At 39.9% G+C, this 25085-nt stretch overlaps 1 protein-coding gene across 11 annotated transcripts; it reads left to right on the top strand.

Moving 5' to 3' along the window:
- Positions 1–57: 57 nt before the first annotated feature.
- STARD3NL (STARD3 N-terminal like) lies at positions 58–25085 on the top strand. Of its 11 annotated transcripts, none has more exons than XM_042044129.1 (8): positions 58–95; positions 14459–14755; positions 17508–17585; positions 19303–19380; positions 21175–21228; positions 21323–21440; positions 22959–23057; positions 25016–25085. In XM_042044129.1, the coding sequence occupies exons 2-8, from the start codon at positions 14531–14533 to the stop codon at positions 25066–25068; spliced, it is 705 nt and encodes a 234-aa protein (XP_041900063.1). In that variant the 5' UTR covers positions 58–95; positions 14459–14530; the 3' UTR covers positions 25069–25085. The 11 variants fall into 11 exon arrangements, with proteins under 11 accessions (XP_041900063.1, XP_041900070.1, XP_041900068.1 ...); XM_042044136.1 differs by lacking the exon at positions 58–95 and adding an exon at positions 182–203; XM_042044134.1 differs by lacking the exon at positions 58–95 and adding an exon at positions 227–337.

Below are 25085 nucleotides of genomic sequence, written 5' to 3'. Positions count from 1 at the left end.
CCCCCCGCAGAGACGGCCCCGCCGCACCGGGCAGCGCCGCAGGCCGCGGGGACGGGCGGGGCGGGGCCGGCGGCGGGGGGGAGCGGCGCGCCGGGGTGAGCTCGCTGCCCCCTCGCCCGCAGCGGGGGCGAGGGGAGCACGGCGGGGAATAGGCCGAGAGGGATGCGGGGCGTGTTGCTGGTGGTGGCGCGGTGGGGCCGCTGGTACGGCCCGGCCTGCCTGCCTTCCCTCCCTCCCTTCCTTCCTTTCCTTTCCTTTCTCTCCCTTCCCTTTGCCCACTTCCTCCTGTGCCGGTGCCGCCGCTTTCCCCGGGGAGGGTACGGGTTTGTTCCCCTTGGTACGGAGCTCGCTGTCCTGCTGGGGCGAGGTGGGGGCAGGGAGAGGAAGAGGAAGAGGAGGAAGGAGGAGGAAGGCGATCACGTGCTGGGAGGCGGGGCGGGGCGGGGGTCCTTTTCTGGGAAGGGGATCCCTCTCCGCGGAGGGAGTGCTTGTGGCGCTCGGCGGATGCTCAGCGGGCACGGCCGCCTCTCCCACATGCCCGGCGCCGCTGCTTCTGCTGTCGGGCCCGCGGAGGATTGCTTTTTCCCCTCTTCTTGCGATCCTAGCCCAGCAAATCCATCCTCACGGAGGTACGGCGACCTGTTTGTCCTGCTGGTAGTGGGGTGAGCCAGCCGGGCCCTGCGAACCCCCGACTTCCATCGCGGGAAAATGTTGTCCTGAGGGTTAATCTTAGCGTCGGGCTGAATTTAGACAGCTTCGGAGAGGTACTGCCTGCGTTCAGCATCCGAATTTAAAGTGGATCATTCATTCCTGAAGTGTAGGGTTTTTAATCTGTGTTGACGGTGACGCTGTACGTCTGCAGAGCGAGCTGGTTAAACCCGCAGCATTTGGTCTCCGGCAGCAGTGTATGTTATTCATTGATCAAGTGCTAGCACTCAGCAGTTCCCAATTAGCTGTAAGCAGACACAGTGGTCGACTTCAACCTGGAAAATATTCACCACAAATACTAAACTTGTCGTTTGTTTGTTTTTAAATCATGTTAGTGTGCATAAAGGCATAAGGTGATCACTGTATTTTGCACAACGTTGTCAATACATTTTATGGTGCGCGTTTGTCATCTTGGTTTATATAATATGTAGAACTGTGTTGAATATTAATTGCTGTGAAAGTTTTCATTTTTTGCTGGTAGTGTTTTGGGGCGCTGTTAGTGAATCCAACATTGTGAGGAGGCTCCTTTCTGTTTATAAGTCCATAGTGGTGTTACTGTTTTTAGTAGATGTTTTTCATCAGCTTTGGAAGTTTTAAGTAGGCCAGATGCAGAGTGATTTGGGTTTTGTTTGTTTGTTTGTTGATGGTGTTCAGGGCCAGATACTCTGCATAAAAGGCACCAGTGATCCTCTTGTTGTGATACAAATCCATAATTTTAAGTATTTTCTGTTATTCGTGTGTTAGGCTTTTTCAGGGTGAATGTTGCTTTCTGTAGACTTGATATGTTGAGAAAGAGATATGATCTTTTAACGATGCTGGAATTTGTGAAATACTAAACTCAGTTCACATGGATTAGGCATTCTTTTTTGTGCATTTGGGCTTGAGTGTGGTGATCTTGATGTGATGTGGTCTAATTTTCATAAATTCTCAAGTGTTTAGCCATGATTTTTTCAAAGTGAGTTTAGCACAATTGTCCTAGGTCATCATTCATGAGAAAGAATGTATTTAGACTTTACCATTTTAAACTTTGTCAGAGCATCCTAGTCAAACATACAGTTATTAAAACATCTTTGTTGTAATGTTTTACAGTGCCAAACCTAGTTTCTAATAAACATGACTAATGGATTTCACTCGGTGAATTAAGTCAACATGCACAATATTACCAGTGATTTTGCAGAAGATATGGATGACATGGTAATGGTAAATCAGACTTGTGACAGCAGGGCCTGTGATTTCTCATGGTTAGACAGCAGCATCCAGCTACTCAGATGAATCACTTTAAAGGATCACAGATTTGTTGCTTGTTAAACATTCTCTAATTTAACTGTACGTGCTAAATATCTGGTCTTAATTTGGAATCGTTAGCGACTGTGTGAAAAGACAGCTTGTACATTACCTCTCTGCCTTGCTGACTTAAATTCAGCTAGGAGTAGAATTAAAAATGAAAATTTGAAAAAAGTAATCTTAGAACCAAAAAGAACCAACTGAATGTCTTATAATGACATTATGCTTTTCATATTAAGTTCAGCTACTCAGTCATCAGCTGAAGCCCTAAAATAGCATCACTTCAGACATCAGGAGTTAATTTCTATCTTGCACTGACAGAAAAATTAGATAAATTATGTGGGGGTGTGTTAAACTAAGTCTTTTCTTCTGAAGGTTCAGACGTAGGTTTTTGCTAGAACTTGCTGCCGCTTGGACTAGGTAATTGTTTCCTTACAATGTCTTTTAAGAAGAAAAATAGAGGTAAAATGTAAAACCTGATACTTCCTTTTATTTTGAAGCACCTTCAAGACCTATAAAAGAGGAGTTAAGAGTGAAAAAATCTTACAAAAGTTTATCCTGTATTCTGAAATGGATGTCAGTTTCTTGAAGGGCTGTTTTCTTTAAGAGCTCTGAAGAATTTTCAGGGGTTGTTTGCCTGGAGTAAACTTGCACCATTTTGTGGAATAGTTTTTGAGGGAGTGACAGAATCCTGAGTGTTTCTCACTAGTACATAAAGTGACTGATCTATTTCAGGAAGAGTCTCACAGTTCTGTGCTAGCAAAAGAATAGCTTTTCTTGTCCAAGTTGTATCTGGCTAGCAGCCCTGGGGCATATGTTTGTTGTTGATCTGGGAAAAAACCAACAAATGTGTAGGAGTAGTCAGTGTTATAAACCAGTATCGTGCTTGATGTTTGAGGCAATCAGTGAGATGTTTGGCCTCTTTAAAAAATTGTGTTTTCTACTTAGAGAAATGCTGGTGTGATAAAATAGGTATGGTTTTGATATCTAAATGGTTTATTTGGCCCACAGTTAAGTCTGAGAAACTGAATGAATAATAAGCCCTTATTGCTTATTTTGTGCTTAGTGGAGAAAGTTTGCCGTGAAATCTTCATTTCTGTGAGCTGGTGTTGGGTGGGCTACAAAGTCAGCTTCAGAGAGCAGGTAACAGATGTGAAGAAGAGTTAATACCAGATTCGTTGGAGGTTTTTTAACTGTCTTTCCTCTATCTTTGTATCACTTCCCCTTTATGCCCACCTCTCCCTCCCAGCTTTTGCAAGAAATCATTAACATCTTTTTTTTTCTTTATATTTTTTATTGCATGCAGGTATTGCTTGTGACTGGAATGTGTATGTATACATAAAACATACAAAAATACTGTTTACGTATGTTAATATAACTGTGGGGAGCTGACTGTATTAAACCTTAAAATCCTGATGTAGTTTCAGGTCTTTGGCAAGATTACTCCAGAACATTTAAACCAAATAAAAAGCTTATGTTATTTTTAAGAAAACTATAGTTTTGGTTTGATAATTAATTAAATAAGAGTTGGGACTGGATGATCTTCAAGGTCCATCCCAATCCCTTAGCATTCTCTGATTTTATGAAGTCATTGCTATCAGTTGGAATTATTGGTTGTAAATGGGATGATATGCTGTCAATTCTATAACTGAGATACTTCCTTTCTCTAAGGACCTAACAGTGATAACGTGCACAGAATTCAGTTTTGGAGTTTGCAATGCTTAAGTATCTTGAGTGCAGCTGAGATCTGAGGCAGACCTTTGGAACATGTTACAGTACATCCTTTTTTGTTAGTTTTTTTTTTAGAATATCGTTGCATATTAGCTCAGTTGTTTAGAGCATGGTTCTAATAATGCCAGGGTTGCAGGTTTGATCGCTGTATGGGCCATTCATTTAAGAGCTGGACTTGATGACCCTTGTGGGTCCTTCCAACTCAGATGATTCTGTGATTTAAGATCATACTCTTGATTAAACAAAATCTGAACTCTATTCATTTTGAGTTTTGGCAAGTGTGTTTTCAAGTGTATCATGAATTCAGCATGGAATATTCTCAGAGTCATAAAACCATAGAATGGTTTGGGTTGGAAGGACCTCAAGAGACCATCTAGTTCCAATCCCACTGCCACGGGCAGGGACATGCTCCACTAGACCAGGTGGTTGCAAGCCTTATCCAACCTGGCCTTGAATACTTCTGGGGATGGGGCAGCCATGACTTCTCTGGGCAACCTGTTCCAGTGTCCTACCACCCTCACAGTAAACAACTTTTTCCTAATATCTAGTCTAAACCTGCCTGCTTTCAATGTAAGTCCATTTCTCCCTTGTCCTGTCACTCCATGTGCTTGTAAAAAGCCCCTCTCCAGCTCTTCTGTAGGCCCCGTTTAGGTACTGGAAAGTGCTCTAAGGTGTTCCTGGAGCCTTCTCTTCTCCAGGCTGACAACCCCAACTCACTCAGCTTGTCTTCAGCTTCTGAAGCTGATTTACTCCACCGGATCCACATCCTTCTGATGCTGGGGGCCCCAGAGCTGGATGCAGTGCTCCAGGTGGGAATAACTCTGAAGAGCTGTTGTTTCACATGCTCTTTCACATGTCTGGTTTGAGTCCATTTTAAAAGTAAAAGTCTGGGATATGCTGTTAAATAGGAGTCCAGAGGGGAAGAGATGATGGAGATAAAAGTAAGGACAATGCTGATGCCAAATTTACAAGCTGTTAACTCTGCCATTTTTCTCAGCTCTTGTAGAATAAGAAATGAAGTGTTTGGAAAAGGACAATAGTGTTTTGCAAGACATGGCTCAGTAGCAGGGATTCTTCAACTGCAGGGAAAACTAGTCCAAGGTTGGGACACTTCGATTTGACTTTCTGAATCTACGTGTCTCACTCTTGGGATGGAGAAGGGTGACACTGCTGTTTCCTCAGATGCTCTACTAACCTAAAAAAATGTATTTCCTTTTTTTTCTTTCTCTTTTTCACTTTCTTTCAGTGGTCCGAGAAAAATATTATTCAGTACAAATGTGTGCAACTGCCCTGTTACTTTTGCTAGGTCACCATTAGAGCACAGGAAATTGGGGAAACATTTTTCTCAAGGAAACTGGGGGTTTATTGTTTCAGTTTTGTTTTTACAGGGACAAGTTATGTAAGTAAGAGCTGCTACTTCAGGGTAAAGCAGAGCTACTCTAGTTCTGAACACCCAGATAAACCCAAACTCTTTGTAAGGTGCTCTCTCCTATGTGCTGGTAAGTCTTGCCCTGCCCCTCCAGTGGGAAACCTTCCCAGTCTTTAAATGTATTACATATTTGTAACTTGTAATTCCTGCTGTATTGCTTAATTGAAAAGCTAGACTATTGCCAAAGCACTCGACAGTATCTTCTGCTTATGTTTGGGGAGTTTTGTGGGTGTGCATCAGTTTGAATTTTTCAGTCTTATTTTGATTAAAGTGTCTGGCCCAGGTTTGGGGTTTTTTTGTTGGTGGTGTTTTGGTTGGTTTTTTTTTTTAATATTCCTTCATGTTCACTAAGGAGCATTTGTTTTGAACAGAACAGTGCTTCAGACAGTGTTTTTAAAGGCATTGAAACCTTAAAATGTTTCTGAGGCAATGATGTGTTACAGCTAGAGACAGAATGAGTGCAGATTGGAAGGGATTTGAGTGCCCTTCAGGAACAGGAGCAATGAGTATCAGGAGGTCACTAGTAACGTACCCACTACAAGCGGATTTCAGGAAAATTAGTTCTTGCAGTTATATAAACAGAAGAGGGACAGAGTATGTCGGCAGAGTGAGGTCATTTATAGTAGAAAACAGTGTAAAAAATGTGTCCAGGTAAGCTTTGGAGGCAATCTTCAGCTCTTCAGGAATTTTTTTTTTCCCCCTTGATTTATAATCAGTGTTACTTCATCTTCACAGAAATTGATTCTATCTGTGTTGGCTCTTAATCAGAGTATGTGCTGGTACTGTCAGAAGATACACTGAGAGGCTTCTGCTAATACTCCTGCAGGTTAATACGGCTTTATACCAGAAACTCTCAGTTTCTTGGACTTCCAATATGGGGTGTACCAAAGCAGTCTTTACAGATAATTGCATATTCTGTCCAAGGTGTTGGCTAGGGCAATTTGTGTCTATGCCTAGATAAAGAATGAAGTTGGGCTTCATGATGGTGAGAGAGCAAACAGTGGTTCAAGACCATTTTCCTTTAGGTATGTTAAAATTGTCTGAAACCGTCTTTAAGTATAACTTAAATATGTGAATGTTAGTGTTATAATTGGACCGGTTACTGTATTAAGCTCTGTTCTTGTGAGAAATTTTGGGTTTATCTGTGCCATGTAGTGTGTTCCTACAGCATAGCAGGTAGTATAAGCAGAAATGTAAGCCCTCTTATCAGAAAATAACTTTTTTGGTAAAGAACTGGCATGTTTTATTTGTCTCCCTATGAGGAAAGTTTTTAGCAAGGAAATGCTTTATTTTTTATTTTTGTTAGGAGTGAAAATTGCTGCTCTTTCAGTGTCAGCTTTTCTACTACCCTGTAGTTTTCACAGTACTTGAGCATCTTGGCTGTTATATTGTCCATGTCATCCTATTTTACTCATTGGAAAAAAAGAAATATTTTCAGATGGTTTTTTTAACATTCACAGAAAAGCTGTTTATGGTGGTAATTTTTGGGCCATATTTAGTGTTGTCAGGACACAGAAGTATTATAGGTATTCAGTGTGTTTCAACAGCAGTTGTGACGGAATGTTACATTGTGTGCCTAGTTACTTTATGCAAACGTGACTTCTCTGGTATTTTAACCTAAACTAGCATTGCCTTTTCGGACTTGCCTCCATGTGACTCTTTAAGTTTTGGTTTTGCTGAGCTGTTGATAGCCTTTGAGTAAGCCTTTTTTGTTTGGGTTTTTTTTTCTTTTTTAATCACATCTATTATCTCTTCTCAGTTAAATTCTGCTGCGTCTTTTTTTTCTTGGAAAGAAAAATGTATCATATGTGGTGCTGTTGCTCATGTATGATACAGTAATAGAGTCCAAAAAAAAAATTTAAACCAAGGATAATAGACTGGAAGAATAATGGTAGAAAAGAGAAGTAGCCTTCTGATCTTGCATCTTTAAGATAAGTGTAAAATTACACATGCAGTGTGTGCCATCTGCTTCTGTCAGTATGAATGAAAATAATGATGTTAATTGTAAATGTAACCTGAAATCATGGGCAAGCTCTCACCATTGTATTGCTAAAGTCTTTATTAGACTTTGAGGGCAGGGAAGGACTGCAGTCCTAAGCTTGATAATTTTAATTCCTTTACTTTTCACTTATTATACTAGCTAATACTATTAATAAGTGTAAAATCCGTATTTCAGTAGAAAGTTTGAGAATTTAATTCTCTGTTTGGAAGTTTGAGTTATGGCCATAACAATTAAGGGTTTAAAAAAAGAAAAAAGAAAGCAAAACACACCTTTATTTTAATTCTTTATTTTTATTTAAATAGATGCAAACTTTGAGGTATTCCTTCCAGGAAAATTATGCCACTGTTATCTATGACTTTGAATATGTCAGCATAGAAAACTTACTTAGCTAAATATTTAGTGGGAGTTGAGTGAATATACGCAGTAATGCTGTCCGCGTCATTAATTGTTGTCTTCCCTGATGGGGAAGACGTTCAGATTTTTGCCAGGAGAAAAAAAGAGGCGAATGGGACTTCATGCTTCTCAGTCTCCAGATAGGTGTTTATTAATTCTTATCTAAGGAGTACAAGCCACTGGCATGGCCTAGACATAGCACAGAGCAGAGAATGCAGCAAGAAGACAACTTATCAAGATTTCACAGCCTTTTTAAAGGTAAATTACCCAATGAAAACTTAAAACACAAGATATTTTCACTTTTTTACCAATGTCCAACAAGTTCCTAAATCACGTAGACAGGAACTGCAGAATTCTTTATCCAATCATCCCAAACCACTATTGCTGCAAAATATGGAGTTAGTGAAGAAGGAGAAAGAATACTATGTGAGATTATCACAGGGTGAAAAATTTAGAGTTTTTAGGTCTATTTGCATAGTAAATAGATAGAAGTAGAAAACCTCATAATGGAGGATAAGTTGTCATTAAAATCTTCTATCACCTAATTCACACCACTGTAGATTCAAGTTCTTCCCAGAAGCTAGGCAAATTTTCCCATGTACAAAGGCCAAAACCAGTACTGTCCAGGGGGGTAAAACCTTTCAAAACAGGCAGAGAAATGTTCTCTGCATTCTAGGTTGCCACAACACAGTCATGAAGAAAAGAAAGAAAAAACATTAAAATATTACATCTCTTGAAATCAGGGGAAGTGAGGAGAAAGTATATCACAAATACACTGATGTGGATTCTTATTTCAGAAGTTTTATTTCCCTGTTAAGTGTTTTGACACTTCAATAAGCTTGCAGATTCTGTCATTTCACCTGCCTAGTAGATGAAGGGAAGGTGGTGAATATGATTTTTCTAGATTTTGTTTAGGATTTTGATATTGTTCCTCCCAGCATCCTTCTGGACTAGTTTGACCGTGAAGTGAGCAGGTAGATGGTGTGCTGAAAGAACTGGCTGAAGGGCAGGGCTCAAAGGGTTGTAGAGGATGGGGCTACACCTGGCTGGAGACCAGTCACCAGTGGTGTTCCTCAGACCTCAATCCCAAGGCCAGTTCTGCTCAAAATTTTTTATCAATGATTTGGAGGCAGGAGTCGAGTGCACTAGTAGCAAGTTTGCTGATGATGCTGAAGTGGGAGGTGCTGTTGACATTTTTGAGGGACAAGAGGCCTTGCAGAGGGATATGGATGGATTGGAGTGTTGAACAATCATCAGTGGCATGAAACTGAACAGGAACAAATGCTGGACTCTGCACCTGGGATACAGCAGAACCTTCCACAAGTACAAATTAGGAGAGGCATGGCTGGAGAGCAGCCCCACAGAAATGGGTCTGGGGATACTGGCTGACAGCAGGCTCAAAGTCAGCAGTGGCAAACCTTCAAATACAGCACAACCACCTGGTCAAAAGGGGTGATCATCTCATTCTGTTTAGCATTGCTGCAACTTCATTTTGAGTACTGTGTGCACGTCTGGACTCCAAAATTTAACAAAGGTGTGAAGGTCCTTAAATGTGTCCAAGAGGAGGGCACTGAAGCTGGTGAAAGGGCTAGAAGCAATGCCCTGTGAGAAGTAGCTGAAGACACAGGGTTCATCTAGTTTGGAGAGAAGGAGGCTGAGGGGTGACCACACTGTTTTCTGCAGCTTCCTGAAGTGGTGGAGAGGGAAGTTGCTGATCTCTTCCCAGTGGTACCCAGTACCAGGGCATGTGGAAATGGCTGAAAGCTGCATCCATCAGGGCAGGTTCAGACTTGACATGAGGAAACATTTCTTTACCAAGAGGGTTGTCAAACCATGGAAGAGTCTTCTTTGAGAAAGGGTTGATGCCCCAAGCCTGTCAGTGTTTAAGAGGCATTTGAGCATTGCCCTTAATGCCATACTTAAACTTTTGGTCAGCCCTGAAGAGGTCAGGCAGTTGGATAAGGTGACTGTTTTCTGTCCCTTTCAACTGAATATTCTATTCTGCACTCATGATGAGTCAAATAACAATAAGACTGTTATATGCCTGAAATGCCAGGGTTTTTTTAGCTTTGAAAACACTTTCAAAGACATGTAACACAAGAGATATAACTGGAAACAGGATTTTATTTTTCTCACTCTGTTTCAGAATAAATGTTCACAAGCATTATCACAATGTGCAGGTGTAGCTAGGAGCAGGTTAATGCAGTCCTCAGTTTAGCTTGAAAAAGTATCACTTGAAGTCTGGCAAAGGCAAGTCAGAGTGCTACAGAGCACTGCAAGTCCCCTACATTTTGTGGAGAGCCATTTGCTAGTGGGACTGTCGTGGTTTGACACAGGCCCAACGCCAGGCACCCACGAGAGCTGCTCACTCACCCTCCCCTGCCACAGCTGGGCAGAGGAGAGAAAGGAAAAAAAAAAGTTAACAAAGGCTCCATGAGCTGAGATAAGGACCGGGAGAAGCGCTTCAAGGGTGAAACAGGCTCAACTTAAGTTACAAAGTGAATTTCTTACTAACAGAATCAGAGGAGGATAATGAGAAGTAAAATAAGCCCTTAGAACACCTTCCCCCTCCCAGCCCCTCCCTCCTTCCCACCGACAGCACAGGGGACAGGGCATGGGGGTTTGGTCAGTCCATCACCGAGATTTCCTTCTGCTGCTCAGGGAGAGGAGTCCTTCCCCTGTGAGGCCGTGGGTCCCTCCCACAGGGGACAGTTCTCCCTGAACTTTCCTGGTGTGGATCCACTCTCAGGAGCAGCAGCCCCACCGCCCCTGCTGCAGCGTGAGCCCCTCCCACGGGCACACAGCCCTCCCAAAACTGCTGTGCCGGGGCTCTCTCTTTCCACGGGGTGCAGCCCTCCAAGGACAGGCTGCTCCAGCCTGGAAGCGGGGCCCTCTCTCCCCACTGGGTCTCCCACTGGATCACAGCCTCCTCCAGGCATCCACCCGCTCCGGCACGGGCACCTCCCCCACGGGCTGCGGGTGGATCTCTGCATCCCCCGTGGATCCCCACGGGCTGCGGGTGGATCTCTGCATCCCCCGTGGATCCCCACGGGCTGCAGGGGCACAGCTGCTTCACCATGGGCTGCACCACGGCCCGCAGAGGCACCTCGGCTCCGGCTCCTGGAGCACCTCCACCCCTCCTTCTCCACTGACTTTGGTGTCTCCATGTTATTTTCCCTCACATGTTCTCATCTCCTCCTCTTCTCTGACTAGAATCAAAAATCTTGTGACTTTGATTTTTTTCTTAAATATGTCATCACAGAGGCGTTACCAGCCTCTCTCATTGGCCCAATTTTGGCCAGCAGCATGTCCGTCTTCAGAGCCATCAGCCATTGGCTCTGCCGGACATGGTGGGAAGCTTCCAGCAGCTTCCTCCCAGGAGCTATCTCTGTGGCCCCCTGCTAGCTAAAACCAGGCTGTGCCAAACCAATACAGACTGCATGGGGAAAACAGATTTCTGTCTCACTCATGTGTCTCTTGTGGCAAGGAGTTAATGGCACGGTTTGTATCCAACACAGTTGCTATGAACTCCACCTCTCCAGGCAAGTTTGCCCATAGAGTTTCTTGGAATATTATGAATTATGGGCTGTTTATCTTCCTGGTGAGTGTCCTTCACTCTCTGGAGAGAGTGAACATGATGGTCTGTAAACATCATTCCTTCATAGGACATACTTGTTTTGACCACACATCCTTCCTGGAGCCTGCCATAGAGAAGGCCAAAAGAAGGGGTGCCAGGTGAACCCAGTCTCCTTCAAATCAGAGGCAGACACTGGGTCAACCCACAGATGATACAACAGTCTTGAAAATATGTTACTGATATTGGAAAAAAAACCCTGAAAATTATCTATAAAATCTTTATAACCTTTATATAACCTTTATCAGAAACAGGAAAGTAGATAACTCACTGATGCACAAAAAAGGTTCTTTTTAGAAAATATCTCAAAAGTTATAAGAATGTGATTTTCTCTCTTTATTTGATAATGAATTTTTTTCTGGCTGAATTTGCATTTTCAAAAACCCAAACCCCAAACATTCTCACACCCAGTTTATAATTATTTTTTTCTCTGATTCAAAATTATTTTGGTTTTTAGAAAGAACAATAATCAATGTCATGTATCAGTTTGGATACAGAAATTCAAATAATATGGCAGTATGAATAGAGGTCGAGCTGTCCGTGTTTCCTGAAAAGCAAGAATAAAGATCGGTAACAGTCACATGCAAAAGAATTGTGTGGTATTTTTAAAAGTATGACACATCTCAATGACAAACACACCTTTCCTAAACTTATTCCACCACTGAGTTGCTTGGCCAGGGATGCATGAAAAGCACTCCTGTGCCTGCCTGGTGCTTGTATTGCCCACATGGAGTGCTGAAAAGTGACATCTCTTCATGAGGGTGCAAGCCTGAAGCCCTTCCAAGCACGGGCTGTTCTGCACAAGCAAGAGCCCCTGGAGAAATGGAGCCAAGGGAAGAGCAGAGCTCACTCACTCCTGCTGCAAACTTGTAATGGACAAGAGAGATGGGGCATGACTGGTGCTTTGGAAGTGCAAGGGAGGAGAATTGTTGTTGCTGGTAATGCTGAGATGCGTATGAAAGTGTCTGGCCAAGTCACCATCTAACACTAACACTGCTTTTTAATAGTCCCTACATGCCTGTAAGACAGCTGCCGGGAAGAATTTAAGATTTTTTTGTGCACCCACCTGAAGCCATTTGAGAATGGTGGTGTGATGAAATGGCTGATTATGTCATTCATGTACAAAGGAACTTTTAATTAATGAAAGAGATAATGGGAAACAATCCTCTAGCACACACTTGGTGCTTAATCAGCTTGCAGAGCTATTGCAATGAGTGCAGAAAGCTGCCAAGCTATGTCTGTTCAGTTAAAGAATCACAACATTTTGATGCCAGCTTAGTGTGATGAGAGAGGCCCTGCCATGTGTCCAAACATGGATCTGATGAATCAGCAGGCAGAGCAAGGCTAGAGACAAATTCCCTTACTGTGAGTATCCCCTGTCCAGAGGGCTTTGATGCAAAAACCAGTCTGTCAGTAGCAAGGATTTCAGAGTACATGGCATTTATAAGTGAATCTGACATTTTGAGTCATGCTTGAAAGCAAACTGGTAGCCAGTGCGTTTTAAGGCCATGCTTTTCTCTTTGCGGAGGCAAATGGATGCTGAACTAGCACATCCTAAAACAATTAGCTCTGGCTGTATGAACTGCATTCCCATACTGTGCTGTATCTAGCAATAATCCAGACTGGAAGTAACAACTTCCTATATAATTGGCACTGAGTGCCACATCAAAATAAAATAAATATTTTAGCCAATGTAGATGGAAATTTTTTTGGAAGTTCAGGTGTTAACTTGTCTTTTTCTTTTCTTTTTAATTATGGCCATTGATGGCCTGATCTGAGGTTTATGTCTCATCCCAAACATTTTCCTATGGCCTGCTGTTACATAGCAGGGCACTTTAGTGTGAGGGTTTTCAGAACAAAGCAAGTGCAGTTCACAGCACTGGAGTGCAGCAATTCTGCTCACGCCCTCGGGTTCAGGCGGCCCAAAGTTCACTGTAGTGCTCAAGACACCTGACCAAACACACACCACGTATGTCTCCCTCCTCTACAGCCTTTGCCAGCCATGTTTCAGGCAACTGCTGAAATAAATGAGGAAGATTGAAGGATGCATTGTGCTTGTCCACCCTTGCCTGCTGCTTTAAACTCCCTGAAGGCTGCTCTGTGTGACTTGACATAGGCATTGACCTTCCCTGGCTGGCCTGTGTCTTCCTCAGCTGTGATGTGTGTGCTCTGGTAGCTCCCCACACCACCTTTACTTTTTCCCTGCGTCCTTGTATCCTCCCTTGTGTTTGCTTAGTGGTGTGTTACAGATCCCCTGTTGGGCTTTGACTGACTGTGCTCTTGAAGCCTTGGGGTTGAAACACTGTTGAAAGACAGGAGTTGGAAGAATTTCTGTATCTCTTGCCATTTACTGTAAAACAATCCACACAGCAGGAAGCAAAGTTTTGTTCTTGAATTTCAAAAAGCTATTTCACCAGTGTTAAAAAACCTTGTCTGATGTGATTTGTATTGGAGGATGTATAGTTTCATCTTCTGAGCATTTTGCATAAAATTAAATTTTCTGTGTGTTTCCATGAAACTTGTAACCTTCTGAGTCCACCCTTTCTAGAAGCTTTAATTGGACAAATGTTCTCACAGAGGATTTAAGTGAATCATGCATCAAGCTGCTCCAGTTTTATAGGAAATTCAGCCTGAAACTTCTTTTAAAAGCCTTGTATTCAAAAGAGACTTAGGGTAATTGCATTACCTTTAACCACTGGTTGCACACATTTTTTTCATGGAGAAACTGTCTTGCAATGTAAGTTGCTATAGCAGCTGAATTTACAGAGCTAATAGCAGTGTATATGCTTTATAGAATGATTAGTACACTATTTGAGGATTTTAATGGACTTTTAATCTTTTGTTTGTGGCAGCTCTGGATGTGCTAACACTGCCATTTTTCAGGAATTGTATGTGGAAGTTCGTTTAAGTTGTCTTCCTATTTATTGAGAGCATTTAAATCAGTATTGGAAACCTTCAGGATGCACAGCATCATGCTTTTTATTCATTCTATTCAAAGATCTCACTCGAACAACATGGAGAAATGACCCATTTAAATCTAGACAGTGCTCCCTTATTTCAAACAGTCTAATTGAACATTAATTCTCTTGCTTCACAAATCTCCTGAGAGATGAAGAGGAACTAGATACTGTGTTAGAAACAATTTCTAGGGCCAGCTTGCCTAATTCTCTCAGTCATCAATTTAGCAAAAAGAGAACTGACACTGTAAGGTGAAAATACCTCTTGGAATTATGGGCATTTGGTGACTAATGTGGTTTGATTTTGTTTGTTTGTTTAGAAATTCTTCCTATATGGATCAGCCTTCTAGTGATGGTAAAACTGGAAGAAGACCACTCTAAGCAAACTCAGGATGAATTGGGTCCCAGCTGATGCAGAAAATGCTCACACTAGCAGCATGGAATCTTGTCCTTCCTTGCGGGATGTCCACTCCATCAACCCCACGCATCTGATGGCAAGGATTGAGTCATATGAAGGCAGGGAGAAGAAAGGCATATCAGATGTCAGAAGGACTTTCTGTTTGTTTGTTACATTTGATCTCTTATTCATAACCTTACTGTGGATAATAGAATTAAATGTGAGTCGTCTTTTCAGTACCTACCCTTAGACATTATATTAAGTATTTATTCACTTCAGAGACGGTTAGTAAGTTGCTCCTTTCTATCCAAAATTATGTTATTTGTATCTATTTAAGTTGAGGCTGCTTGTTACTTTAAGCTTCCATGAACACAGTGTCTACTCAACTGCATCTACTTTTATTCATTAGGACACATTTATCTTATTATGAAACCTTTAGATGTTCCTGTAGTCTGTGAACCATGCTGAAAAAAACATTGGAAATCCAGGGAACTCTTCAGGCATCAAATAAACGAAAATGTTGCTGTACATCTTTGAATTTAGCAAGAAATGTGAATTTTTACAGGATTCAAGACTTTGCCTTCTGAGTAACTTTAAGTCAGTGATATTTCACTGAGGTGTTAGTCCCTGAAAAGACTTCCGATGGCCAAAACCTTTCTTTTGTTGTGATGTATTTTCTTTGATGTAAACTTAATGTGTTATACATTATGGATGGCAGGGTGCATTTAAACAACATAAACTCCCACAGTTGCCATCTTTTAACTCCACCATTTGTAATCTGGAAAATGAGGCTGTTCTCCTAAAATTTCCAGAAAGCAATAGGATAGCTCATTTGTTGTTATTTCATAAGTAGCATCCTAGTTCTTGAGCTGGGTTTTAAGCTATAATCTAAAGTTTGGATTTAAGAAAGGACACACTAGGGAGGAATCCCTTTTCTAGACAAGAAAGATCTTGAGTAAATATTTTTTGTCAGCATTCCTTTACTAGATAAATAACCTTGCTTATTAATTTGACATTATGAAGCTTCAGGAGCTGACTGTTCAATAGTTTGTTGATGCAGTGAAAAATACTCATTCTGATTTAATTAGAGAAAGCAGATTTTGCTTGCCTGAATGATGTAATTTTGGGACTAGACTTTTTGTTTTCTCTCTAGGTGGAAAAATGGTTGTAGCATAGTGTTCTGAGGCAGTTCTATTTTTTAGGCCAGTTTCTCAACAGCTTGTACGAGTAAGAGGAACAGAGTGGGTTTATATCTCTTGTTGAGGTTTCAGAGTACAGATTTTCACATGGGTGCTCTCAGAATACTGAAGACTCTGAATAGAAAATGCTACCAACTCATGATATTTTATTTTGAATGCTACAGCATCAAGGGACCTCAAGATCATAGCAGTTTCTTTGTGAAAAGCTGTATTTTCAGGACAACATATTATGAACTGGTGTCCTGTACTTCCACATGTCAGCAAGAATGAAAAACAGGTTTTTGTCATTAGAAGTCATGATATTAGAAGCTAAAATTTGATATCTGGGATCTGACGTGTGCTTAGGGTTTTGTTCAGTTTTTCTTTGAATTGCTTTGTTCACTGGGAAGTCAAATAGCACTGTGTTAGGACTGTCTGTTACTGGTGCATAAGTAATGGGTCAGAATTGCTATGAGAGTTCCTGTAAATATTGTTTTCACTTTGTCGCCACGATCCAGTTTCCTTAGGTATAGTGTACTTTATCATTAAATGCTTCAGGGAGTGGCTCCCTGTCATTTTGAGCAAAAATCAAGACTTTCATGGTTCTCTGTTTATCCTTATGTTAACATGGTGCTCACACAGCCACACAGTTACGAACAGCTTGGAGTGGGGGAAGTTGATCTTCCTTATTTATGCTGGATAATTGCACCTGATGCAGTAGAGCAACCAAGGGAAAACTGTATTTATAAAGTTATTTGTCAGGTAGCCATAGAGGGGAGGGAGAGGAGAAGAAATTCAGAGTTTGAATGACTAGTCTCAGGAAAACACTGTCCAGCAGTATAGCTGGAAAAGTGTGCAAGTGTGTAGACTGCATTGCTTTGAGATGGTGAGCATATGTTGTTGGCATGCTTTGGTAGCTCCTTTCCTTGAAAAGGTGACAGTAGTTGAACTCAATATTGAAGCCTTCCATTGGTGGTTTTTTACATAACTATTTCATGTGGTGCTTAATTATGGAACTTCATATTAAAAGCAATAGGAGATGGACACTGAGGTTTTAAATTTTCAACTAAGATAGATACTGCTCTCATTCTCTGACCCAGTACACCTTATATTATTTTCTTGCGAGGCCTGTTTGAACAGTAGAATCCTTCCACTGGAAAGAAACACGGTGGCTAAGGAAGGTGCAATTTTGAATCTCATCAGCAAATGGAGGAATTAAACTTGAATGTTAGTTTTTTGTGGGAGATTAGTCTAATAGTTGCAGCTTCTGGTTTTTTTACTGTGGATCTTTTTGCTCAGCTTTCTTAACAAATCATGTGAGGGCTGATAAGGAAACGACCTGAAGTATGAATTCAGTTTCTGTTCTGTTTCCTATTTGCTAATATGAGACTAACCAGAACCAGGTTATGGTTGGCTTTTTCATCAGCTGTTTTGATCCTCCTTATAAGACATAAAATGCTTTGTGAGTTTGTGTAACAGACCTTCTTAACATTTAATCGTTTCTTCCTCCCTCAACAACTTGTTTGCTTTTATTTTGGGACAGTCTGAAATGTAGCTTGCCTAGGGCAAGGATGAAAATCCTAAATGTTTTCACTTTGAAAAGTCTATGTAATCATGAAAAACAAATAACAACAATAGTGTTGACACTATCATTCTTGGCAGACAGCTCTTCTGTATTTAGTTTAATGATCTTTTTGTATATCAGCAGGAATTATTAGGGAATTATTAGTTTTACCCTTCATATTTGTGTGTATTTTGTTTTCTGAAGCTGTGTGTTTTGTTGTTCCTTTGTAGGTAAAAGGAGGCATTGAGACTACCTTAGAGAAAGAAGTCCTACATTATGACTACTCTTCTTCATATTTTGATATATTTGTAAGTGTTCTTAAAAAAAGAAAAAGGAGCAGCAAAACTACAGTTTTCCCATTCCTCCTTCCACAGATGTTTCCTAGTTTGAGTCTTGTGAAAAGGTTGATCTTTTCTCGATAATTTAAACCAGAAGGGCTTGTGCCAAATTTCATCCATCTAGGGGTTGCCTAGTCCTGCTCTTGCAGCAGGCTCATGGAGCCTGTGGATAGAAATGCTTAGGGCCAATTAATTTGCATCTTTAGCTTTGGGGTGCATGGAAAAGCAGATAGAAAACCCAGTCAAGAATGTGAGTCTGATGTAACATAAGGTAATTCATTAAGAGAACAAGACCCAGAGACCGCCAGCTCTAAAATAATTTTGCTCAAACCGATATTTTCGTCCTTCCTTGGGCATAAGGTGGCTGCAACGAGGAGAGGCTTGTTCCCAGGATGGCCTGCGCAGGGAAGGCTTTTTCAGAGTTGTTTTCACTCCAACAGTAAAAAGAGTTGGCATGAAGTAGGAGTCTCCTTTACTACGTATAAGTAGCTTAGGCACATAAGAGGAACTCTATTGCATTAGGAAATTTCTTTCTTTAGGTGAAGCTGTAGCTCTGTAGCTGCAATGCATTTTGCACTGCATGACCCAAGTGAAAGGTGTTTCATTACAGTTCTTCTAAAGGGCGAGATTGTTAATTCTACCAGATCTTGTTTGCCTTACAGAGATGACTTGGTTTGGTATTAGTCATTTTACACTGATGACCATATCCAGAACCTCTCTTTGAAACTGGTGTAAAAACCCATCCTTACTTCTGCATTGGACATTTGCTGTGTCAAATGAACTTACTAGATTTAAATATTATATAAGCTAGCAAACTCTGCTACTTCTCCCTCTTTCATTGTTTTGCTGGCAGGTTCTCCATGATAAACCATACTGCAAAAGGCAAAAAATGTTATCCCTAAATGTTGAAGCTCTGGAAGTTATTTTATCCTGTAGTTTAACCAAGGGTTAAGAAAATGCAAATGCAAAACGACAGACTTTTATTCCCTGGGAAGGGACTAGAACATTAAATTTTGCAAAATTATTTGTGGGCTTTTACAGAATTTCCTGTTTCTACTACACATTTGCATAAGATTAAGCCATGGCTGTCTTTGACTTCTCTTCATTTTTAAGCATTTTTTTCCCATTTTTTCAATTCCGAACACATCTTTTGAAACAAGTTGGAGACAATCTAGTATCAAAAAATAAACAGGGAAATTGAAGGTCGGAGTCCCTGATTCAGAGATCTTGTCTGTCTGCTATTGGTTTAATTTTATGGCCTAGAAATACCATAACTTACCTTTCTCTACTGCAAAATAGAATGACTTGCTATTGCAGGCACCTACATAGATAATGGATTGTTGCAATGTTAATATTTCAAAAAATACTAGAAGTATAGTAGCAGACCACTAAGATCAGTGAGATGCAGTGATGCTCAAGGTATTTGCTGGATTAACTGCATCCAAATTTAACTGTTTAGATTCCAGTCAGGTAAAATGATCATGAACATACTTTGTGTAGCTTTCTTATGTTTCTAACTAATTTGTGGAATTGCACATGTTCGCGTATTTGAGCCTGTGTAGGCGTGTGGATGTTGCTTTACAAATTGGGAAGTTGACTTCTATTTCTGTATTTTCAGTGAGCTGAGAATATTGTGGTTCTTCTGTGTTCTGAATTAACCAACCAATGTGTTTTCCTCTCTCTATAGCTACTGGCAGTCTTTCGGTTTAAGGTGTTAATACTGGCATATGCAATGTGCAGACTGCGCCATTGGTGGGCAATAGCTGTGAGTAGTAGCCAAGCGTAATGGAGTTTTCCCTAGTCTGGATCAAACAGACACAATTTTAGATGCCTCTTAACGCTTGTTTGTTAAGAATCATCTTGATGATATATACAAACATTTGTCCTGCAGTAACAAATTAAAAACTTGTTTTCTGAAAGATTTTCAGCCTAAAGGCAAGAATTTATTAACACAGTGGGTGTGGTTCTTACTAGGTATCATGTTAATACAAATGGAAGATTTATCAATTTGTATTATATTTTAATTTATTAATATATAATTTATATATATTAATAAAAATATTAATTTATCAATAAATTCAATTTAATCCAGTATGGATGGCTAGTCAGAACTGCTTGTTACCTCCAATTTGTTAATTAATGTTGGAAATACATTTGCATTTGAAATAGTGAACCTTCTTCAGAAACAAGAATTGGCATTATTGTACCAGAGATCCAGGTGTCCATTAACTCCCACATTCTTACTTTTTAAAGTTTTAGGTGCCACCCATTGAACACTAGTACCTGTATTGCTTCATGCTCCAATAAAAAATGTTGAATATGCATCCCTTCTTAAAGAGGAAGTTCTCAAGAACTGTAGGCAGCCACAGTGGATTGGAGCCAATATCTTTAATGCAGCTGTACTGTGGGAATGACAAAGAAAGCAAAATTTGGTGTAAAATTCATGCATCCACCAGTCAGTACTATAGATTGTAATACAATAGGTGTGCTGCTGGCTTAGTGCTTTGTAAATCAGACTTTTTTTTTTCCCTTATGCTGTGGTAGATGCATGTAGAACAGGTTCATGTATAACTTTCTTCAAGTGAGTAGCATGCAGTTTGCTTAGTACTCTGAGACTACATGCCATGATTTTTATAGATTGTGTTACTAGCATGGCATAAACACATACATAATAATAGTGCTGCTCTGATTGTGCTTATATTTAAATGCATGCCTCTTAGAAGTCCTTGCTCTTGGTTGTGTAGCTTTAGCATATTTCTTAATCCTTAAGCCTTTGTTTGTGAGGTGGTGAGAGTGAACCCATCATGGTAGCAAGTAATTAGATACATAAAGCTTCACTGAAGGTTTTGCCAAAGCCTTTAATCTTAATATCCTACCTGTGATTGACAGAAGTTAGTTAGGTTCTGCTGTTACTTAAAGAATTGCTGCACCCAAATGCACTAGAAGATACAGATGCCTTGCTTCTGTGAACAGTACTTGTTCACTGCTTTTTCAGGTTTTGGGGTTTGTTTAGATGTTTTATCCAGCCTGCCATTTTAAAAAAATATATCAGGGAATATCAAGTCTTCAAAGAAATAAATTTTTCAAAATATCACTTCATGGATTAAAATATTTATTCCAATTTACCCCCACAAAGATGTTTTGTTGTTTGAGATGGATATTTTGATTTGGATGGTAGTGAAAAGCATTTGGAACAGCTGCTGTTTGCTTTTTTCCCACATACATAAATAGTTGGGATTTTTTTAAGGGACTTGATGACTAGAGTACACTGTCTTCATTGTACAGTAAGATCACAATTAACGTAACTCAGGCAGTTTAGATTCTACACAAATGCTGTCTGCTATGTGGAAATCAACGTTTGGAGGTGCTCGTATTAAAAGTTACCTTTATTAAGGAGGTTATTTTAATAACACTAGGTTAATTATAACATGCTTGTTACATTTTATTAATCTATGTGATCTTGCTGTTGTCAGTAAATATTTAAAGTTGCAACTAATAGATAATGGCAGAAATCAAAAACTAAATCAATTTATTAGTTTATCTGTTCTGTCTCTTTCAGTTTACAACAGCAGTGACCAGTGCCTTTTTATTAGCAAAAGTAATTATTTCACAGGTATATATTCTAATCAAATGTTTGTTTTCCTTTGTTGTTTTCTTAAAAGCAAGATTCTTCAGGGTAATTTTTGTAATGTTTTCTTTCTTTCTAGCTGTTCTCACAGGGTGCTTTTGGCTATGTGCTGCCCATCATATCCTTCATACTTGCCTGGATTGAAACTTGGTTCCTGGACTTTAAAGTGTTACCACAAGAAGCTGAAGAAGAAAACAGTAAGCTTGTGATATTTCCCCTCAATCACTGCAGTTTGCAACATTTGATGCCATGTTAGCTGGCAGAAGAATACTTCTTTCAGCTTCTCAAAATCTGAAGAGCTGAGGAAAAAATTAAATCATATGGCATGATTTTTTCGTTTTTGGGAAAGGAACATACGCCTTCAAAGAAATGAGGTTTTTAGTTAATTTAGGGAGGCAAAGTTAAAAGTTACAAAGGCCAGATCAGCAATTTTTCAAACACTTAGAAATGCATGTAATTTTGTATGCTTAAGATACGAAAATTTAACTGACTTGTAAAATTTAACTGGGCTTGTAAAATTTCATTTTTTGGGTAGTGCATAAAGTGTCTGGCTCTTCTTTTAGGAAGAGCAGACACAATAACTAATTCAATGTCACTAACTCCTCTTTTGAGGTGGAAAGGGAAAAGCAAAGAAGTGTTGTGGAGAGTCTGCTTCATGCACAGGCAGAATGAGACCAGAACAAGTGAATTTCGACCTTTGAGATAAGACACCAGGTCATCTGACACTCAGTGTATTCAACTAAATGGAGAAAACCCACAGTTACAGTTGAAAGAGAGTGTTGCTTGAGTGGTGAGGAAAAGAAAGCTTACCGATGCTTTTTGAGTTTCAACAGCAGGAGGGTAGTTATACAGCCAAGCTGTTATTTATGCACCGTTACCTGAAGTACAGTCTGAAACTCTGTTGGGAGGGCATGTTTATGTGCTAGGTAAATCCGAAGACTTTACATGGGCATGGATGCCTCCATTTTTACGTGCTCTGAACGCAGTCTTCCTACTTTGATCCCTTCCCTCATCTTTTTCACCAGTCTGAGAAAGAAGTTGGTTAAATGAGAACAGTGGGTTTTGTCTGGAGAAAAAGAAACTTAGGGTAACTTTTTTTATCTTTTGAGGGGATGACAAAATACAGCTGCATCACAGCGTTATCTAAATAGATAAGAAATCTAACCAGTTCAGAGACTTTTGCATTTTTTCATGTTGAACATTCATAGACAAAGAAAGTATTCCGTACATACACATGCAAATAGTTCATGAAGGTTGCAGAAACTAAGTATGTTGAGACAGATAGGTGAAAGCAAGCCATTAGTGAAGAGTCATAGTGGCAAAGTGAGAAAATAATTTATTTGGTTATGCATGGTACCTCACTGATCATTAAAAATACATTTCAGAAGTTTTAGTTAGCCAGTGAATAGAGATGAATTTACATATGGCAACCTAGTTGTGTAATTGCACGTAGTAGAAGGAAAGATTCCTTAATTCATGTGTGCAGTATGTCTGTTTTGCTAGTGTGTGCCACCTTAGCTTCCAGCATTTAAATAGAAGACATAAGTGTTAAATTAATTGTTGATGCTTTTTAAAAAGGTATTTATTTAAAGAAGTAACTTGTTAGGAATGCTAATATAATACATCAGTCTTCAAGGTTCTTCATCAATATTTGATCTTTAAGATGCTATGCGTTAGCAGTGAGGAATTGTTTTCTGGTATTATTTTTCTTTTAGGGTTTTTGATAGCACAGGATGCTTCAGAACGAGCAGCTCTTCTTCACCCAGGAGTCCTCTCTGATGGGCAGTTCTATTCTCCTCCTGAGTCTGTAGCAGGTAATGATGTTTCCTTAGTGAATGATTTTTCATATTCACTTTACACTCCTGCATATTTCACCCCCTTCAAGAGGGGAAGGGGGAAGGGAAAAAAAATATTTTTCTTTTTAAATAAAAAGTGTATTTACCACCCTGAAATGCAAGTCTTTTTTATTCAGTAATTCAGTTTAGTTACTACCTACCAGATGAGTTACAATACACGTGATTAGTGTATTTTAAATCACGTTCTGACTAAAAACAAGGTAAGTCTGAAAGAAAATGGCACCACAACTGAAAGGAGGCAGTTATGGTTTGCTTCTGCCATCGGTGATCCTTACAGGTCCCTTCCAACATTTATGCAGTAATGCACTATTTAGTCCAGCCTGGACTTGGAGCTTTATACTGTCTTAGGATAGACAATGAACCTGAAACTGCTATAAGGCAAACTGAAATTTCAGTCAGAGGCTCTTTTCTTTTCTCAAGAAGAAAAAGCCCTCTCTGTATAAAAAGGCTCACCTGTGTGTAATGTTAATTATATCGTAACTCTGCATATCATGTGCTTTGGTCTAGTTGAGGTATGAGTTGATTAAGTCAAAAATAAATGTAAATATGGCAAGATTTAATAATATGTTTTCAAGCATTTCAAGGAAATGAGTAATTTCTTTATGGATCGGATCAATTTGTGTTACCCGAGAATGCAGTGGGAACCCCCAAATCCCGTATCAGTTTTTTTCCCCTAATATGTAAACCTCTTCTGTAAAGCTGTGCTGTGTTATGCAATGTAATTAAAATAATATCTGCTAATTGCTACAGATACGTTCGCCTATCTTGCATTATAGAGTTATACATGTATGTGATATTTTTCATTTTAATATTTGTCTCTGGTTTCTCTATGCTGAGCATCTTGGCTCAGTGAATGACTTCGAGCTCCATCTAGGGGTCACAGAGCATTAATGTCGAGTTTAACCAATGATTCAAAGTGAAAATGGATTTTAGCTGAAACTGCGGGTCTGTTTTGAGGAATAATGGTTGGAAGTATTATACCGGACTCAGCCATTCAGCCTGGGCTTTGTGGGGCTTTTTAGCATCAGAATATCGAGTGTGAGAGGAGTGTAAGTGGAGCTGATGTTTCTCTAGACATTGTGTCTGTGCTGCTCGTGCAGTGAGGTGGTGTGTTGCAGCATGCATGTGTTAACTCTAGGTGTGCCATTATTTCCAGCTTGTCCAGTGGGATTCACTAACAGCTCAGGTGCCTTCTCCAGGTCTGCCCTGACTGCCAAGTACATTTGTTTAAGCACCCTTTATGGGTATGAGAAGTAAAAGGAACAGTCAAATTAATATATTTGAACTGAAACGCACACACTGGTAGTCACAAAGTGAAACTGCTAGATAATGTAGAGTAAAAATAGCTCATAATTGAAATATTTCTTTAAAAATCTGCATTTCTTTCTGAGAAGACAAACAATGGATTGTTCTAAGAGAGCAGTTTTTGGTCACTTTGCCATACATACTGATTTGACAAATATTTAGAGCTAAACTATTCCCTGTGATCATGCAGTGGGGAATAAAGCCCTCTGCTGACACAGCAACATTTCTAAAAACAAATCTTTGCTTTTAGGAGGTGATGTTTAAAATGAGCTCTGTTGGAATTTTCAGCATATTTGTCTCTTTTTGTCTTTCTTGAAGCTACACATGTCCAGGAACATACCCTGAAACCACATCTTTATATGGGGTGACCCTTCCTCTTCAACATTGGTTACTTGGTAACCAAGTCTATTCTGGAGGTAGCAAGTGGAAAATCAGCCTGGAAAGACTAAATTTATTCAGTTCCTGTACAATTTGAGCTTCAAAAGGAGGCAGATATGCTATTCCAAGAAATGAAAGAAATTCAGAGTAAATTGTCCAAAAAATGCTGAACACTTTTGTGTGTCTTTTTACTTCTCTCAACTGATCTACAGCATTCTTGTCTTCCTTTTCAGGTTCTGATGAAGACTCTGAAGAAAAACAAGACAGTGAAAAACCAATTGTATAGCAAATATAAAAAAGCAG

This window comes from Corvus kubaryi, unplaced genomic scaffold (genome assembly GCF_017639235.1).
Source record: "Corvus kubaryi isolate FWS band 111438036 unplaced genomic scaffold, C.kubaryi_AGA036_p1.0 37398, whole genome shotgun sequence".
NCBI lineage: Eukaryota > Metazoa > Chordata > Aves > Passeriformes > Corvidae > Corvus > Corvus kubaryi.
Note: the sequence above shows the minus strand (reverse complement) of the source record. Positions and strands in the feature narration are given on the sequence as shown.